The sequence below is a fragment of the Falco biarmicus genome, chromosome 4, assembly GCF_023638135.1.
Source record: "Falco biarmicus isolate bFalBia1 chromosome 4, bFalBia1.pri, whole genome shotgun sequence".
Classification (NCBI taxonomy): Eukaryota; Metazoa; Chordata; class Aves; order Falconiformes; family Falconidae; genus Falco; species Falco biarmicus.
The window spans coordinates 30,047,079-30,066,603 of NC_079291.1; the positions used below are offsets into that span (position 1 = coordinate 30,047,079).

General features: G+C 36.1%; 1 protein-coding gene across 1 annotated transcript in view; it reads right to left on the minus strand.

Moving 5' to 3' along the window:
- Positions 1-329: 329 nt before the first annotated feature.
- The window catches only part of AHR (aryl hydrocarbon receptor), a 63,903-nt gene continuing 44,707 nt past the window's right edge, over positions 330-19,525 (minus strand). The window contains exons 5-11 of the mRNA XM_056335423.1: positions 19,205-19,328; positions 14,057-14,187; positions 12,958-13,160; positions 11,164-11,273; positions 9,550-9,691; positions 7,457-8,732; positions 330-3,435 (exon numbers count right to left, since the gene is read on the minus strand). Coding sequence (XP_056191398.1) covers positions 3,280-3,435; positions 7,457-8,732; positions 9,550-9,691; positions 11,164-11,273; positions 12,958-13,160; positions 14,057-14,187; positions 19,205-19,328 — 2,142 coding nt within the window. The 3' untranslated portion in view covers positions 330-3,279. The remainder of the gene's footprint in view (positions 3,436-7,456; positions 8,733-9,549; positions 9,692-11,163; positions 11,274-12,957; positions 13,161-14,056; positions 14,188-19,204; positions 19,329-19,525) is intronic.

A 19,525-nucleotide genomic window follows, 5' to 3' on the forward strand; every position in this document is an offset into this window, starting at 1 on the left:
TCTAGTAAACTGCATAGAAAATTACAGTGAAGCATTTGATTCAGCATAACAACTGATTTTAAAATATTATCATGCAATGCCAATATAGCACATAGGAAACAGTAATATCAGTAATTAGAAATAAACTAATTGTTTTCTTAACTTAAAAATCACTATTTATGAAATAGCAATAAACCATGAATAGGTCACCAATGACCAGCTACAAATTTCAAAAGAGAAAATGCTTATTTTTAGCAGCATCTATACAAAAATCTATTCCTGCCTCAGTACTGTTCAACTGTGAATTTATTGTCATTAAACAATGAATATAGAAGCCTTCCAACTGCTAATTGTGGCTTACTATTTACACAGTTTATTTATAAACTCATTTTCATGCAAGTATAAAATACTAATTCCATGGACAAATACAGATTTGTTCACCACTAAATTATATACATTGTATTTGCATCTAATATTCAGAAGTGCAAAGTCCACAGTGACGTAAATAACAATAGTTTTGTAAACTATTAGATGACAAGCTCTCAAAAGGTCTTAGCAACTGAATGATCATGTATTTTTTGTATACTGCTGAAGTAAAACATTTTTGCCGTAAAAGAACATACATTTCAGCTACATTCAAGTGATGATTTTATTACCATATATTATGTCTTACAAACTTTACTGGAGATGAGCAAGAGCGCTACAAAACCATACTTTAACACAAGAGGTGTATTGCATGGTATGTGCAGGCATAGCAAAGGAGAGATAAGAATTGGAAAGAAAAACAAGCTAGAAAACTTGTACAAAAATGGATAGTAATACTGACTAACACTGGGTTATAATCTTACTTATAACAGACCTGAAGGGCTAATAGAGATGCAATTCAGAAATATCTGTGCACTGTAGGTACAGTTTGGTGCAGAACGAGAGTGCACTAATACAGTCAATGTTGTACGCATAAGATAATGCACAAAATACGCTGATATGCATATAAACAACTAATTTGTTTACAGTAAATAGGGCAGCACAGTTGTAGTACTGCATCCCGGGCACTTAGTGATAGGACAATATGTATGTGGTTTAACTGAACTCATAAACAAGATATATACTGGTTTGTAAGATGTAAAATTTACATTATCCCTTTGAACCTTCTGGTTTTTTACAGCATTTTTCCAATTTTCAAGTTCAAACACAAACATGATACACTACCTAGATATGGAAGACGTTTCAGATATTGGCTTAAAACAAGACCTTCAATAAAAAAATGACAATCACAAATTAATTCAAATTATTTTAGTTACTGATGGCTTGTGCTGAAAACAAAATCTGAAACGTTAAGAAACAAAAGCAACCTTGTAATACAACCCACAGTGTCTTTATGGGCTTTCCTGAATAGTAATTCCTTCCTTAATGTCCCTTTCATATATGGTAATTTCACTTAAAAGAACTGCTGAAGTTATTAATCTGAAAAATTCTAATTGAATTAGAAGTTTGGCCTAGCATATCATAACACACAGAATGGAAGAAAATATGCTCTTCTTCAAAGAAAGCATGTTTCAGCTATGAAAAGATTCCAATTTTAAGTGATTGTCCTTGTACTAAACAATATTAACAACCATCTGGAGGGATCCAATTTACTTTTGCCCGTTTTAAACAAACTGGCTAAATTGGCATTTTATATTATATATAAGAAATGTAATAAAATTGTTCTTAACATATAATGATGTAACACTTTAAAATTAACTGGTTTAAAGTATTTTACAGAGACATTTTATTCTATATGAACTATACAACACACAAGAGTATGAAATATTTCGAACATATACATACGTATTTTTCACGTAGATTATTATTTTGCACGAGAAATTGGTGTCTGCAATTCTAACAATCCTCTTGGATAAAAACAAAACAAAACCCCAGAATTTTTGTGGATGCATTTTTTTCCTGAAAATAAAACTTATCACAAGGAGAACGTCTCTAATGACTTTTTCCTTTTCCCAATTTCATATTTTGCACAAAGATTTTCAAATGGACCAACACACATAAAAAGAATAGCCTTTCTGTACTTTGCAGTGCAATTTGCTAGGGATAAAGTTTAAACCAAAACTGACTCCTTCCCCACTATGAACATGGAAAACTGCAGTCAAAGTAAACGTCAAAACCAATCGCTATTGCGACTCCTTTCCCCCTTATTTAAAATGCAATCCTTTTCAATATCCATTTTAATGAAAATATTTGCATAGAGCAGCCTTGTATTATTTCTAAAGAACATTATGAGCATTTTAACACAAGATAAGGCACATGTTTTTCAGCATTAATAATCTAAAACTAATCCTGAGGATCTGCTCCTCCCCCTCAGCAAAATCTGCTTTTTAATATACCCTGTGTTACCTGAAGAAAGCAGAAAAGCAGTATAGAACAAACCAAAACTCTTTAGTTGAACTAAATTAAGAACACTAATAACACCTGATAATATTGTAACAAATCCACAGATAAAGAATTAAGTCATTCTCTAAACAAGTTATCTTTAGGGGGAAAAAAAACAAACAAAAAAAGATACTGCCAGTAGCACTGTAGATGTTAGATAAAAGTTCACATAATATGGATGACATTTATAGTGAGTTTTGCTAAAATAAGCTCCCATCAGAAACAAGGTAGCTAAATTGTGAGGCACTTAAGGTTGACAAGAAAAGGAGGAATGCAAAGGGATCTGTTTCATAGAAAACCTAAAGTTGCATATCATATCCTTGTATTAAGCCTTCTATTAAAGTGCTAGGAATGGAGACTTAAAACAAAAGGATTTAAATATAAAATAAGTGATTAAAGAGCTTAGTATGCATTAAAATTAAGTGCTTTTGAATCTCATGAATTCAGAGCTTTTTAATAGTTTTTAAAAATAAAGTCTGGAAATAATCCACATGTGAAATCATCTTCCTTGTGCCATTGATGCTATTTGTAAAGTGCCCAATTATTTTCTAAACAACAAAACCATTTGCCTTATCTTATGTTGTATAGCATGACATAGTCTGTAGTACATATGTAATCCATACTGCAATGACACAGTCAATCCGATGGAAAACAGCACATGCATACTTCTAGTCAGAAGTTTTAAATGCCACCGGTCACTCTAACAAGCCAGGTCTCGGATTACATATCCACCCCTATATAGTGCAACCAAACTCATATTCTCAAAATGTAATTTAGCAGTTAAAGTCCGATGCTCAAAGATAGACTTATCGAGCTTTTCCTCACGGCATCCTGATGCCCAGACAAAATCACAGATGGAACTCTAGATCTGAATCACATAAATCCACTAGATGCCAAATCTGAGAAGGATCTGGGTTCTGTCGGATGATGAAGAGGCTGAAGATGTGTGGCAGTCTGTGCATTACTGATCACATCTAGCTGAGAGGGATATGCTTCATTTACATTTCCTCCATTGAAACCGTTTTGGAACTGGCAGGAAAAAAGACAATATAAATGGTTAGTATGGGAAACCAATTTATTTATAAATTTTACAAAATCCTCCTAAAGACACAGATGGGATGAAATAATCTTAAAATACAATGAATAGCTTTAAAATGTTTTCGGTTGGTTTGTTGTTTTTGGGGAGTTTTTTTAAATGACAAATGATAAGAAGTTAATTTGCATTAAAGTAGGGTCAGAATCATCAGTGAAACCTACCCACGTTGAAGTCAGTGGGAGTCCTACTTCTGGCTAGGTAAAGAAACATTGCTATTACCTAAAGCATAATACAGTTTCCATTTGTCGAAAGTACAGTTTGACTGAACACTCCTGATTTCCACATCCAGCTGTTACATTTTAAAAGCAACCTATTTACATATTTTCATGTCTGCAATGGGATCCAGACTTTACAGCTCTTCCAGGAATGCACATGCAGCCCTATTACTAAGCTGAAGTGTACTGCATTCAATCCAAGGCTGAGCTGTTGTAGGGTGGGCTTTTTTGACAAATGGTCTCCATATTAACAATGCCAAGCAAAAGCAATGAATTGCTTTCATCAGTCTTGACATAATTATTCATAAGGTTATTTTAATCATCTGATGTAACGCTTCCTGTCATGCTATGGAAAAGTCACTTTATCTACAAAATACTCCATTCAGTCAGGCGTAAAAATACAAGTACTTTAAACACTTCCACCATCTCTTCGGGAGTAGCTCATATTGTAAGTACCCATTCATTCAAGGTTTGTCCTTAAAAACGTACATCATAAAACATATAACATAAAAACATCTATCAAAATATGCTGGGGTTTGGAAACTTCTGGTTTTCCTTGTATGCAAACACTGACATTTGGCTAACTGTACAATTTGTCTGAGTTTTTAACAAGACTACAGCCATGTGAAGTATGTTTTTAATCAAAGTTGCCATACTTTTACAGACAGCTACAATAACATTAGCTAGGATTACTTCTGACAGAAGCAGATTATTTCAATATTCTTCATTAACAAGATAAGCACGCTCATTAACATTTCTAAGAAAGTTCTCAACACACAATCTAGCACTTGGTAAGATTTCTCCTACTTAATAAAGGAATACTGACCTTAAACAAGCAATCAAATTACCTAAGGCCCTCCTGCCCTTCTCCATCACTTGAAAGTGTTTTTAGACTACATTGGCTATGATCCTACCACAATTACCTTTTAGGCAGAAGGTCAAGGCAGATGACCACAACAGACCCTTCTGGATTTCTAATCATCTGGTCTTTTCACATAGAAATCGATGGGAGTTAAGAAGGCTGAGGAAAGGATAGCAATCATGGCTTGCATAGCAACATCTGTCCTCTCTCCAGACTCCAACTGCTGATAGGGTTGTCAGTGTGCTAAATCCAGCCACAAAGACTGCCCTACTTTGGATTGGCTGTGTGAACATAGGCTCTGATGGTAGTATCCTATCTGCTTAATGGCATCCTTACTGAAGTTATCAATTAGCAATAAAATCAAACCTTAAATTTATTATCATAAGCAGTGATACATTCTCCCTATTTACAATAAAGAAATGTACATTATTTGCAATCATGCCTTTGGCATATGTGATATTTTACAAGATCACTTCAAGTGCAGCAGCTATACTTCTGACTTACTAGTTCCCATAGATTAACATATGTTAAAGTTCTTAACTCTTCTGATACAACACTAAATACGATTTCTGTAATATAAGCATATATAAATATAGGGTTATCTTTCTCTGAAGCAATGACATTTCTAGGCAAAAAAATATATTTCTATATTAAAACATTACTTAACATAACAACTTTGGTTTATATAGAGCCTTACTTTCCCCTCTACCTATAAAAATGTTAATTGGCAGATGTGACTAGAAGTCATCAAAACCGAACACAGTCTGGTGTAAGAGATGTTGGATTTTTTTCACGTGAACAATACCTAGCAGTATGGGCTGCAAAAGACAATGCTACTTCGTTTATGTCTCTTCCCACCCCTCATGGCACCCAGCTGGCATACCTAAGGTTTGGACCCACAAGGACTTGGAGAGCTATCAACTATCTATGATCATTCTTTTTACAAAAGGAGTTGGGGAAATAATCCTTCCTTATCTCATCAAGAAGCATGCTCCTCAAAATCATTTGGACAGATGCTCAACAGTTCTCTTCAGAGGTAGACAGAAGCTAACATGCACAGAGGTAGCATCAGCTCTGCACTAGGCTTCTGCTCATGCAACACTATCCAGATCCACACAGCATAGGTATACAATAGCAAGAGGGGCTGGATTTGCCTCTGAACTACTTAAGTAAGGATAACTTTTCACAAAGTGGCCTTTTTTAATTTATTTTTTTTTCTGGCAAATAAGCTAAACGCAATATTATTACTGCAGCTCAGCATTCTAAGTAAATATGAAGTAATAGATTATTTATTGCATTCACAGATGCTTAGTCATTAGTCATTAAACTTTTTACAGATGAAAAGAAAAAGTAAGCAAGAAAATAACAAAAAGGGGGTATAACAAAAATTATTAAGACAACATAACAACAAAATAAATGTAATTGAAACCAACCATTAAAATCAAAGAAATCTAATTGCTTATGCACTGGCTGTTCAAAACATACATCACAGTAGCATAGCTTCTGTGAAAAGAAAAAGTCTGTACTATAGGGACAAACTTGCATGATGCTGGAACTACTTTGCAACCCTATTACCAAGCGCTATGAAGAACTGCTAACAGTGACCACAGGCAGGTGACATACAGCCAAGCACTGTGCAAGCTTGCACACTGCAGTTTGCCAAAGTCACTTTGTGATATTTCAGCCCTTGGGCACTCAGACAGAGGCTATTCATCTTGTTGAGCTGTCCTATATTTTAGCTAAATTTCTGCAATTCTGCAATTGTATTTTTGCCACTAGTGAGGTAGTTTTAAAAAGGACATGTTTTGTACTTGTATTGAGCACACTGAAAAACTGGGTATGTTCTACTTGCATTCCTCACCTCTGTCTTGTGTAGGTTAAATACCAATTAGTACTTTAATTCTGTAAATGCTTATGCATGTGCACAAGCATTTGTAGGATCAGTACTTTAGAACATTAACTCATTGAGGTAAAAAAAGAAAAAGATTTGTGGCTCTGTACTTGAGCAGCATTAACAGAAATTAATGGTACAAGTTAAAGTACTTCAGCAAAGGCTATTCAGAATTAGAAACTGCCTTAGTAATAGAAATTTTTTTATTTCTAAGTTAATTTTACCTATGAAGAACTGTGCTTTAAACTGTAGTCTGTGTGTACAGCCAGGCTCCTCTCTTCTATAGCTTTTATTGTGCACCCTCCTTCGCACGGCGTGAAAGGGTCCAACTCATTTATTGTGAATATAATTTTTTCCTGCTCTTCCGTCTTCAGCAGACAACTTAGCAGCTTGAGGAACAAGGTGACTTTCACTTATGGCAATATATATAAATATTTTTGCAGTATCATTATGTGTAGAAATGCAATAGTTCATAGTATTTCATGCTATTTCTGTGCTATTATAATCTGGAACTTGAAGTGATCCTAAAATCAGTGAAGAATCTGAGTAACTACAGAACCCAAGTAACTTTTAAACCCAAGATACTTTCCTGGATCCTTACAGTGTATTCCATGAAAATTAATGTACCAGACAATATTACTGACAACATTCCACTCCTCTAAAGAAGGTGTATAAGCAAATTCCAAGGTTTTGACCAATCTGCTTTTCCTTTGCTCCTGCTGGGAAAATCACTGGTAGGTACAACAGACTAGTTCGCTCCTGCTTTACCACTGCCAAAGAGAGCTACCAGGCTGTGGATAAATGTACATAAAACCAAATGCAACTCTCTTCAACTTAATGAACAAATAAAGCAAGGACATTCACACATTGCTAACCCATCAAACTTAGTGATTCAATTATGACAAACTCTGTGTCATGGTAGCCACCCAAAACAATAAAAAACACGATTCAAAATGCAAGCAACGTAGCAATGCCATTTACCTTACCTTGTTCAACAACGTTTGCTGACTTGCCGTCATAGGGTCATACTGCATTTGATCCATGCAGCTGGGCTGTGCTTCTTGCGTGCACTGGTACATAGAAACAGCACCTGCATAGCACGTTTGAGGAGTTAGCATAACCGACTCAGAGTTTATACCACACTCATGATTTTCAGGGACTTGCTGCAAACAGCTAAGAAAATCCTCCAGGTTGGAAGAAGCAGAGTAAGTCGATCTGTCAAAACCTGCTACAGGGAAATCCATCTGAGCAAAATTTGAAAGCTGCGGCATCATTGCTGTGGGTTGCTTGTAAGGAATAAACTCTTGCCTACAGGCATAAGGGGAAGTGTTTACTTCTGATTTGTAAGCGAACTCGGATGTAGTGGCATGCATGCCAGGGAATGCATATTGCTGGGGCGGCTGCGGCTGCTGCTGTGAGCAGCTAAGAGGCATGCTGGTGCCAGAGCTCCAATTTGTGAACATCCCATTGACTTGCATATGTTTCATCTTTTGACAGAGCTGCTGCTGCTGCTGCTGCTGCTGCTCCATGAGCTGTTTCTGGTGCTGATGAAGTTGATGTGGCTCTAACTCTTGCTGTAGCAAGCAGCCTTCATTCTGGACAAGGGGTTGCTGCTGGTTACAGCCTGAATATAAGAAGTCAGACTTATTTAAGGAATCCTGAACATAAGTCAGGATTTCGTCAGTTATGTTGATGTCCCCAATATCATCTACATCAGATAATTCAGTTTTAAAAAACTCCTCATCCTGCTGAATACACTTTAGATCTTCAAAGTCAATACCCAGATTTTTCATGATGCTGTACAAATCACTGGTTTTGTTATCTTGAAAGAGTGCTGCACTGTCTTCAGGAAGCGGAACAGTATTGTCCTGGGAACACTCCATTAGCTCCCGTTTGAGAATGTTGTGATTTCCAGCAGGTAGGAGATTATCCATCCAGCCACTGTTAACAACACTGCCCAGTTCATCCCTGCTGTCTGCAAAGAAGTTCCGCTCAAAGGAAAGTTTATGTGATGCTGGAGGGCAGAGATACACAGACTCATCTTGTCTTAACATGGCACCTAAGAGGGAGTTTGGGTCCACGGAATCATTGTGTAGCGTTGCTTTGGCTCCTTTTCCTGTTGTGCTTTTGTTCTTCGGCTGAGAGGGATCCATAAGGCTCGACATAGGGAAAGACACCTCATATAACACAGCCTCACCAGTGGCAAACATGAAGGGTAACTTCATGTTACGCTTCCGTAGGTGTTCTGCCCCTTCTTCATCTCTGAAAATAAATCAGATATATAGCATAATACTGCAGTACTAAACAGTTACTGTAATCTTTTTGTCCCCTGGAATTAATATTAAAAAAATAATAATGAACTATTCTATTTGTAGGCATTTTTCAAATTCCTAGCTATTCCAGCTCAACTTGGCTGAGTTAAATCAAGAGACAGATTATGAAATAAGGAGCTTATGACCATAATACCACCTTTAGATATTACATTTGTAATTAAATCTAGATAGCATACACCATTTTCTGTGCATTACGAGCTGAAATGAAAGTAAGTGGGCTTTGTTCCATGCATTACATTTTTCTCGCCATAGCAAGTAAATGAGTACTTCAATACTGAAGTCTCTCTCTTTCTCCATTTTACAGAATCGTTAGCAAAAAATATCTAACCTGTATAATAATGCTGAATTCTATATCATGTAGAATCTAGTTCAGCACCATAAAGGACATAATTTATGTTATTTGTTGTGTCTTCTACACAACTGCAGTTACATTTCTTAATTTTTGCTAACAAGCATAATGAATTAAATATAGGTTGGACGGAATAACTTGGTGCTTGTACTACCTGCTCTTATTCTTTATATGAAATCAAGATGTCTGAAGTTTTACACGTACAGGACTATGGAACACAAGTACTGAAATATTGGAGCTCTTTTCAATGTTTGTTAGCAGACGGATAGAGGTTTTCTTTGTGTAGTTCAGGACTTAAAGGGGGTTTATTTAAAATTGAATAATTCCTTTCTGAATATAAACAAGCTCAACATTTTTCAGCTTTTGAAGCATACTGCTTTATGCAATGATGACTTACGTAAGAGGTCTTTGCGTGGCAATGATGTAATCTGGTCTTCCATTTTTGTAGACAAGACGTGCATTTGCCTGTACCCAGGCCCATCGATTTTCTTTGGTTAGAAGCCTAAATACAGTCATTCCACTCTCACCTGTCTTCATCACTAGAGAGGAAGCATACCGTTTACTGTCCAGTGAACAAAAATAGGAACATCTGGCATGGCATGAAATTAATCCCATTTGTAGAGCAATTTTACAAATCTCATGTCCTCAATCACTCATTTCTGTGTGACACTAATGTGCTTCCAGTGAAACAGGATGATTGATCACTTTAAGAAGTCTACTTTAATTTACTGGTAAAACAAGAGCCAAAACTGCAAACAATTATAAGATATCCACTACAGATTATTAACATCCTATATGGAGATTCAGCCATTATTTCTGCAATAACAGAAATTAATAAATACTAGGACATGTAAATGACAAAAGCCTAAATCTCTTTTAAATCTGAGAAGTGACTACTACTAGAGAAATTAGAAAACACATTAGCTTTGATTTCAATTCTTTTACATTTTGACTGGTTAATGCAGAGGTACTTCAAAATTCATTATTTTTCACTCCCACTATCATGCATTGCTGAAAACACTGCATTTCTAGACAGAAAAATTAAATTTAAAAAAAGGACAGTTTAAGAATCCTAACAAAAAATAATCTTTGCTACAAGACTTCTTTTTTTATCTTAGCATCAGAAATGGAGCAAAAATGAGTTTTAAGACAAAAGTTTCAAATCAAAATTTCAAACCAAAGTTTCATCCCATTCTATTATGGAAGTATCTCTTTCTTATTCCTTACCAAACTAACAATACCACTGATAGGCAACAATGACTGAGCTATACTTGAAAAAGAAAACTTGCTTAATACATGTTGAGACCTAACCTACAGAGGGGTTATTTAATTGTATATAAGGGGACAAAAGAAACAACAGTTTTTCAAGAGAAGTCAGTAGAAAAGAAGCACCAAAATACCCTGAAGATGTTGCTGTAACTTTCAAAGACAAAGAGCTAACAAAAAAGCAAAGGAAGATGTCCATTAAATAGTTGTATATCAGATAGCTGATAGTTACTTCCTTAGCTTAAAACATTATACTTCTCTCCTTAAGTTGTTACTTAAGCCAAATCCAGCTGCCAAGAATCAAAACCAGAAACACAGGACACTAGCATGCTAAATCAGAGATTAATTTCTCTTAAAAATCTTAGAGTGATATCAAAAGAAAATGCTTTATTTAACTTCCTAACAGGAAAGCTATCTTAGAAATAGTCCCTTTTCCCAAAGGAAGTTGTTGAAAAAGCAGAAGTTGGACTGACCAGAGAAGGAAGTGAGAAGAGCACAATGTGACAGAAACTGGAATATATAACCCTAAAAGGGTCTAGATAGATAGATATACTAAATGTTTCTCCATCCAGTATAAGTTTTTATAGGGAGAGAAAGATCATGTGAAATGAATAGTGTTCTTCTGTTAATGACCACCTTTTTTTTGTTATTTTGTTTTTGTTTAGAAGGGTATTTTGTAGTATTTTTTACTATGAATACAATCCACACTTCGATTTTTCAGCCTTTCTTAAGAAATGAAGCTTACTTCGGACATGATTTTCAGCACAATAAAGCATATCAGCTGCATGAACAAACTGGTATCCTGTTCCTCTCATACACAGCTCTGCTTCAGTATATCCCAGGACAATCTTTCCTCTGAAAAGTAAAAACAAAAAATGGCAACACTGCTGATGAACCAACTTACAGAATGAATGCCAAGCAAGTTAATTATGGCTAGAACATTTCAGACACAAGTGCTAACTATATTTTGTTTTAATATGAATTGTATGCAGAAGCATGACAGTTCTAACAAAAAAATAAAGTAAACCAAAATTTTTACTAGTCCCTCAAGTTGCCTTCAGTGACTAGAAATGGGTTCACAAAATCATTAGACCATTAAAAAACAAAAGTATGCCTGAAGTTCAGATGGACTCAATGCCATACTTTTGAATTTACTTGTAACAGGCAGCTCCCATTGCAATGAAGACTGTTTGCTTAGACCTGTTCCATAGCATTTGCCTATAGGTGCTTGCATGTACAATTAAGTAGTGGCTTAACTTTAGTTATCTAAAACCTCCTGCCTAAATTACTATTTTTAGTAGGTTAAAATTCAAACCAAGGTGTATCTCAGAACTAAATCCCTTTTGCTATTAAGTAGTTTGAGACCCCTGTGTTTGCATTTAATCTATTTGCCTCAGAGGAGTACCGGCAATAGTCATGTTTGACCATGAGGAGGACCAAGGGATGAAGAAGTTAACAGCATCTGTGTAAGCGTTATGAGATACATCATAGAATAAAATAGTCAAAAAGAGATTGAAATAGGAATTGGAACAAAAAAATGGAGATCCAAAGATAGCGGGGGAAAAAAGGGGGGGAAGTAGGGATGGGGAACAATATTTGCAAAAGTGTAAAATGTAACAAAAATTAAAATGTTTCAAGTGAAGCATAATAAAAAGGAACGTAACAAAAATTAAAAGGTTTCAAGTGAAGCATGATGAAAAAAATCAGAGGAAAAAGGCTGTGTTAACATTTTGTAAACTTTAACTTGTATCAGTTTATAAAACCCAAGAAACACATTTCAGTTTATCACTAGACAGAACCCCAAGTAATTTGACTTTTGATTATCCTCTAAGTAAGCATGGAAATCCATATGAGACACTCCACTGAAAACGAGTCTGAAAGTTGAAAGCATTATCAGTCAAAAATAAGAGCAAGAGGAGAAGGAAGGGTGGAGGCCAGAGGATTTTCTTTTTATAAAGAAGCATCTTAATGGGCTTCTTGACCATGTTGATTCATAGTTACATTATGTTGATCTAGTAATGCAATAGTGTTTTCACAGGTTTTACATAGGAGAAGAATGGTTTGTAAAATCGCTAAAAGTCATAATATGAAAAAGGACTCCATTTGTTATTTTGAAATAAATAACATTTCCATTGTATTTTACATCTATTTAAACTGATGGAGAAAATATGCATGCAAAACAAAATGAACACTTGTTCTATCAGTTCTAAAACTAAATTTCAGATTCATACATTAAACTTTTCTTCTTCCCTAATTCATTAGCATTCTGGTTTTTTGGGGGTTCCGTTTTGTTTTGGGAATTTGGGTTTATTTTGTTCTTTTAATGTTTGAGAGTCAGAAAGCAGTATGCCTTTTCAAGGAAGTACGCTAAGACAATCCCATTTCTCTATACTTACGAGCAGGGCTGAAGAAAAAATCCTAACAGTTCCTGAACAGTTATCAGTATTTACTGAAACAGTAGCCAGCTTTATATTTCAAATACATACTTTAAACCTATCTTATCAGCAAATTATTATTATGCAGAATAATTTACACTTACTTTGCATCACAGCCAGTAGGTGTGAAATCCAGTTTGTGTTTCGTTCTGAAGATGAAGTTTTTGGTTCGTATCTCAAGGATAGATGGTGGCTGCAGGGGAGTGGCTACTGCAAACAGAGCAAGCTGAGGAGACAAAGTAGCTCCATCTTTCCCTTTCTTGTTTTGTCCATGAAGAAACTTTAATCGTCCTTGAAAATTCATAGCCTTTGGATGAGGAAAAAAGTAATTGTTATATGTTAGAGATATTTAAGAGTAAAATATTTCTGTTATGTAAAATAATTTTTTTTAAGACCCATCAGATTCCAGCTTTGTAGCACGGCATACACAAAAGTTAGCGAACAAGTACAGAATGCTGTTGGTATACCCCTGAGTGTGTCACTTTGAGATCTGCTAATAAACTCACTGGAGGAAGAATTAACAGGTAGGTTGTTTTATGAAAAACCAACCCAAACATGTAATAGCAAATGCCAACTGGATCATCTAATATTCGAATGAACATGGCACTATACATGCATATAATTAACATACCATTATTTCTCTTGCATTTCTGTCAGTCATCAGTATAAAATATGCAAATGTGTATAACTGCAAAATCTATAGAAACAATTCTGTTCGTAAGAAGCCACCTAGAAGGTGATAAACCCATATTTCTTGTAAAATTTACAGCAAACAAAAAAAAGTATTTAAAAAGAGCAAGCACAAACTTTCCCAAGTAAGCGAATACTATGGTTTTGTTAGTTATTATGACTTACTGCATCTCATGATACTCAACAGAAAATAATCTTTGTAATGCTTTTTTATCTGCAAATCACACAGTACTTTACAAAAGCTGATGCTTATTTGTATTTCAGTGAGGAGCCATGTGAAATTTGTATTTCAGTGAGCCATGAGAAATGAGAGAACTTGCACCTGGTTGTAACAACAACATCATCATGTTGAGGAGGACAAATTTAGTGTCACTAACAAACATACTGGCTCAGGCAGCTCAGATATCTATGGAGACTTAACAAATAAAGTAAGTTGCTTTACATATTATAAGAATAACGCAGCTTTCCAACTTGCAAGTGTATGTGGAAGATTTTACCTAACTCCATACTCACCAAGAACCCAGATGAATTATCCAGGAGGCATCGTAACCTGCAGATGAAATTCCTTTCCATAAAGGAAGAATTCTCCGGAGGAAGTTGGTCTGGGTTATAATAGGTTGCTGGCTGTGAAAAGCCATTATCTCCTACAGGAAAGGATTATTTATAAGGATTATTTTTAGAAGAACACCTAGTGAAGGCTATCTATAACACATCATCTTCCGTCTCATAAACAAAGCGCTAGGTCATGAACTGAGCAAGAACAATGTAAACTGGAAACATTCTCAGAACCTATACTGATTATAACACTAGGTTAAGTATTAGTCCTTCTGATGGGATTATACTTTACAGGCTATGGCATTTGAAAACTGCATGCAATAATTTTTTTTAAGTTTGGGGAGGGTGGTGGTTTGTTTGGGGTTTTTGGTTGTTTGGGGTGTTTTAAAATGTATTCACTATGTTTGTCAACAATCTAGATTCTGGATCAGTCACAGAGAGCAGAGTTCTCAGTAGAGAGCACAGCCACATTTCTGCAACAGCACAATCTGCGAAAGGCATAGTAACTATATGAACTGGGTATTCAAAAGCACAGTAGATGGCATCAAACTGTGAAACTGTTACTTTCCAGGCAACCAAGTGAAAGCTGTAGCAATAAATAAAAAAAAAAAGCATCTTTAGCGAACCACCACAACAAGCCACCTCTAATGGATGTAAAAAGTTCCTATTAAACAGTAAGAATGTTTCTGGACTGTGCTGACAAAGAAAACACCAGTTACGTCTCTAGAGAAACCTGGAGCACTTGTGTTTTGTGGGTTTTGTCTGTTTGCTTTTAAAAAAAACCAAACAAATAAAAAACCACACACACACACACCCCCCCCCAAAAAAAGTGACTCAAAACCATGATTGACAACTAGGATAACAACATGATATTCTTCTGCCACTTCAGGAAAAGAATTTTCTGCTAAGTGGCATTTAGAAAACAGACTTAAACATTAGCAATACAAAGTAAAATCAGAAGGTAAATCAATAACTTCAATACATACGTTTTGCACAAGACTACGTACACAGAGATACCAGAACATATCTACTAACAGCAAATCCAGCAAAGTGATCTTGTTTGTAATACATATAAAAAACCACAAACTGGTCATTCCCTAGGAATTCATACACACAGAAAATTAAGAGAAAACAGTGTAAAATGCTGTTTTAGAGTGCTAAATACTCTGTAATTTAAAAAAAAAAATTGCCCATATACTCAGAGAACTGATTGCCATGTACGGGCAAAAGCAGGATAGTGATTTTAAGAAAGAATCTACATTGACCTTCCAGACTTGGAGATGAAGTCATGGACAGCACGTCACTTAATCCCACACCACATTATGTTCTTTGGAACATAGTTTTGTCTCTTGGACAGCTGAAAAAACTTACAGATAGGCTAGGTGGTTTGTACAATGGCAAATAAAACCCAAAGGAAAACACATCATGACCAAAAGCCAGTTCAAATTAATCTATTAATTCAAAGGACTGAACTGGAGTCAAATGAGGTTGCTGATGGCTCCCCAAGAGGCCTTGCAACCTAAGGCCATACAAATCCAACAAGAGTGCTGTTATCTGATTTTGTCTGAAAAGCTAGAAGATAATGTTTTTTATTTTTTCCTTACAAAAACCTGCTATAGAAGGTCAATTTTTGCTGAACAGACTTCAGGGTATGGAAAAAAAGGGCCCTATCTAACAGTGCGTATGGAAAGGAAAAATGTGTAATTACAGCCATCTGCATAACTCTGTATTAGCCAAAGCCACCAGGATGAGCTGATCCCATGCGTACAGAAACTCAGATAATTGTAGTCCAAGATAGTTACCACCTAACTCTGATATCAGAAAATAACAGATTTTCACACTTGTTATATGTATGGTTCTCAACAGACAAAAGCAAACTTATTTCCTGACTTTCTACTGCTGCAGATTATTTTTTTTTTTAATTGCCTAATTGCTGGTGAGAATTGTCAATACTTCTGAAGCAGTGCTTCTCTAGGAGGTGCTGAAATGGGTTAGATGGTCTCTGACAATGCGATTATGAAGAAAGGGCATCAAAGCAGCAGACTGCAAATCTCAACTCATCTTTCAAAAATGCCAACACTGACATCCTTGAGAATCCCTACATATACCTTACTCAAGACCTCCTCAGAATAGTTAAGACTGCATGTATCAACATTAGCATTTCACAAGCATCAGCACCACAGAAACCACTAAAATACTTCTTTCCCCAAGCAACCCCAATATTTGTGTTCCTTTCCTATTACTACAGCTTTATTTCCTGCAAGACCAGCTACTACTGAGAATGATGTCAGCTAGTGAAGTCAAAAGAAAATTGCTATCAGCAGTTGGCTACTGTTAGAAGAAGAGCTGACTGAAATTGCTGCCAGCCAGGCAGGAGCATACCGAGAGCACCGAGTAGTTCAGGGTGCCGATTCTTTCATGGAGATTAACAAGACTATGGGCAACTTCTTGGAGGGGATGTAGGGAAAGACTTTATAATTGTTTAGTAGCAGGCTCCTCAAAGGGCTCCGATTAAGTCCTCTGACTCAGAAAAATCTTCTGGCTGAGGAGTGCCTGCTTATTCTAGCTCTAGTATCCCACGAGCAGTGCAAGGTTTTCTGCTGGCATCCTCGGCACTGGCAGGCGCGCCCTTCAGCATTTCTGACACAGGACAACTGCTATTATTTTGGCAAATACAGAGCTGGAATTTGAATGCAGGGATCTTACCTGGGTTCTCTCAAGTGTCTGTCAACTTCCCTAGTGAAAAGGGCAGTTCACAAGAGCGAACAAGGTTTGGGTGGAAGAAGCAACACAGTCTGTAGCTCACAAGAGGACGGGAACAGAACTCAAACCAGGAGGGAATGGGTTTCAAGCCCAAGCCTCCTACACTTGTGAAATGAATATTACTGCACTTTCCCAGGCAGACAAGAAACAGAGGTTTCAGTGCCAAGACCTTGGAGAAATGACTCACTGTAAGAAGGCAAAGTCTTACAGAGTGTCTGCAATCCCTGGAGCAAAACTCCCAGTTAACACTACAGGGGTTAGAACCCATATCCCTCATGAAGCTCACACTGGATCTCATCAACAACATGGAGCAATGCTGTACATTGAGTCCTTTTCTTTTTCTTTAAGCTCAAGACTATACATGTTGCATAGCAAGTTAACTTTAAAATATAATACAGACTTACAGCCCAAAGCAGATATTTGGGACTGAAAAATCAGAATTTTTCAAGCTTCTCTGGGAACGGGACTGGTAAGCACAATAGCAGTAGGAGGAAACCAGTGGTCTAGGGGAACATCAGAGTACTGAGTGAGAAACAAACCAGTCCAGACTACCTGAAGCAGAATTAGTTCCCAGACTCAGGCTGGAATCTGTGCCTAAGCCTGAGCACAATTAGAATATGTCTAATTATCTACATAATGCCAGCTGAATGTATTAAAAAGGCAATCGATTAAATGAGCAAAAATGGAGGGGACCCTTATGGTCATTAGCATTATCTTTTGTTATCAACCTGAATTCAGTTTACAGATCCCCAGTGTCCAAATATTTTATACTGCTTGGGGCCCAAAAATAATTAGCAGCTTTTAGTAAGCTAGGAACACCAGGTACAAAACAATCATTTGTAATCCTGTTCAGCGCTTCCCACCATTCAGTCAAATCTGATGCCAAGTCAACTTGGTGTCATACTTTTCAAACACAACGTTTTGTAAATTCATATATACTTGCTTAAACGCTATAGAACCCCATTTCACTCAAAGGAAACGGTAACCCACAACATAAAAACCTGGTTTCTGACTACCAGCAGCTGTTTGCTACATCAAATTGTGATATTAACTAGTTGTGTAGCATGTTTTCAATTGGACTGTGGAGGCTGATCCATAGATGATATAACAATGTTGACCACTAAATGAAAAAATTGAAATATAGTGAGCTGTGAGCCAAACAAGTAAGTAACATATTCTGGGTTTTATGTCTTTATCAAGTCATGGCATTTCAATACTGTAAAATATGAATTTGTTAGAGTTTTAAATCAAGTTGCTTTATGAATGGTAGATTTACTATAAAATAGCATGGACTTTTTCTGGATTAAAAACCAATTATTATCAAGTAAATTACAGTAACAGAGAGCTTCACCTACATATTTAAACAACTGTTGTGCAAAATGGAGCACTGCAGTTGTCTCAGCAGTTTTGTCATTGTTATGAGGCAGGCACATGCTTCCCATATTACACGTAACTACCTGTACCTACACATCTCTTTACCAATACATAAGCAATGTGTTTCTCAGTACAGCAGGTCACTTAAGCATCATTCAATAACATGAAACAATCTGATCCTATAACAAACATAGTATTTGGTCTTAAAGGCTCATCTATTTCATCTTTTATTCCTCTTCCCCTTTTATTCCCATGAAAAGTACTGTTCTGTGTGGCAGCCTGCACATAACTAACTGGAAGTGTAAAACTCTTCCACATTAGGAAAGCACTATTCCAAATATTAACACCGTAATAACACATTTCTTAGTCAGGGAGTCATACTAGCCTGAAGAGCTTAAAGAAGCTGTCATTCCCGACTGTCTGCTGGCCTTCCTAAGCTAATAAATTTGGTGTCATGATCTGTAACCAGGAGTAGCAGATGTAAAAGAGAGATCATTACTTCAGAGAAATCACTTTCTCATTCAGTGATTAAAGACAAACCATATAATTGAGGCTGAACACAGAAAAATCAAACTTCCTTGTTTCTTATGTCACCAAAAGATACTGCCCGCTCCTGACTACCTTATTTGCAACACAAACATGCAGGATTACCTGCTTTGCTATTTACCACAGGACTACTGATCAAACATGCAAGACACTCAGTCATTTATGCTCCAAATGGAAGTCTTCTAATTTAAATCATAATTAGTATTTGAATGGTTTTGTGCTGTGAATAGCAGTTCTTTTTTTAAAGTTGAAAAAAAAAAAGTAATTCCCACTGTTGGCTACACACATCCATGAAAGTCAAATAATTTTAAAGATGTTACTCCTTTTTTTTTTTCATATAAAAGAATCTAAACTTTTTTACATAAATTAAAAAGCCCCTCATCTAATCAGACAGGCAAACACATAAATTGGCTGCAATCTCACCTTGTATGCTTGGTCCAGAATCTGCAGACTGGGCAGGATTTAATGCCCAGTGTAGCTGTCGTTGAAACTCAGGTCTGTCTTCTGTGTGAATCAATTCAAATACACTCTGGTGTATAATATCAGACTACGTGCAAAAAGGAAAAGGGTGGGAAAGAAAGAGAATCAGAAACTTACATGACAATATGATATAAGTTGCCTGGTTAACAACACTGCTATGGATATAGCAAATTCCATTTTGCTTGGTGATAAAAACATACATTTGCATGCAGGTGACAAAGCTTCGCAAACCAATTTTTAGCAGCATAGAGAAGAATACAGTCA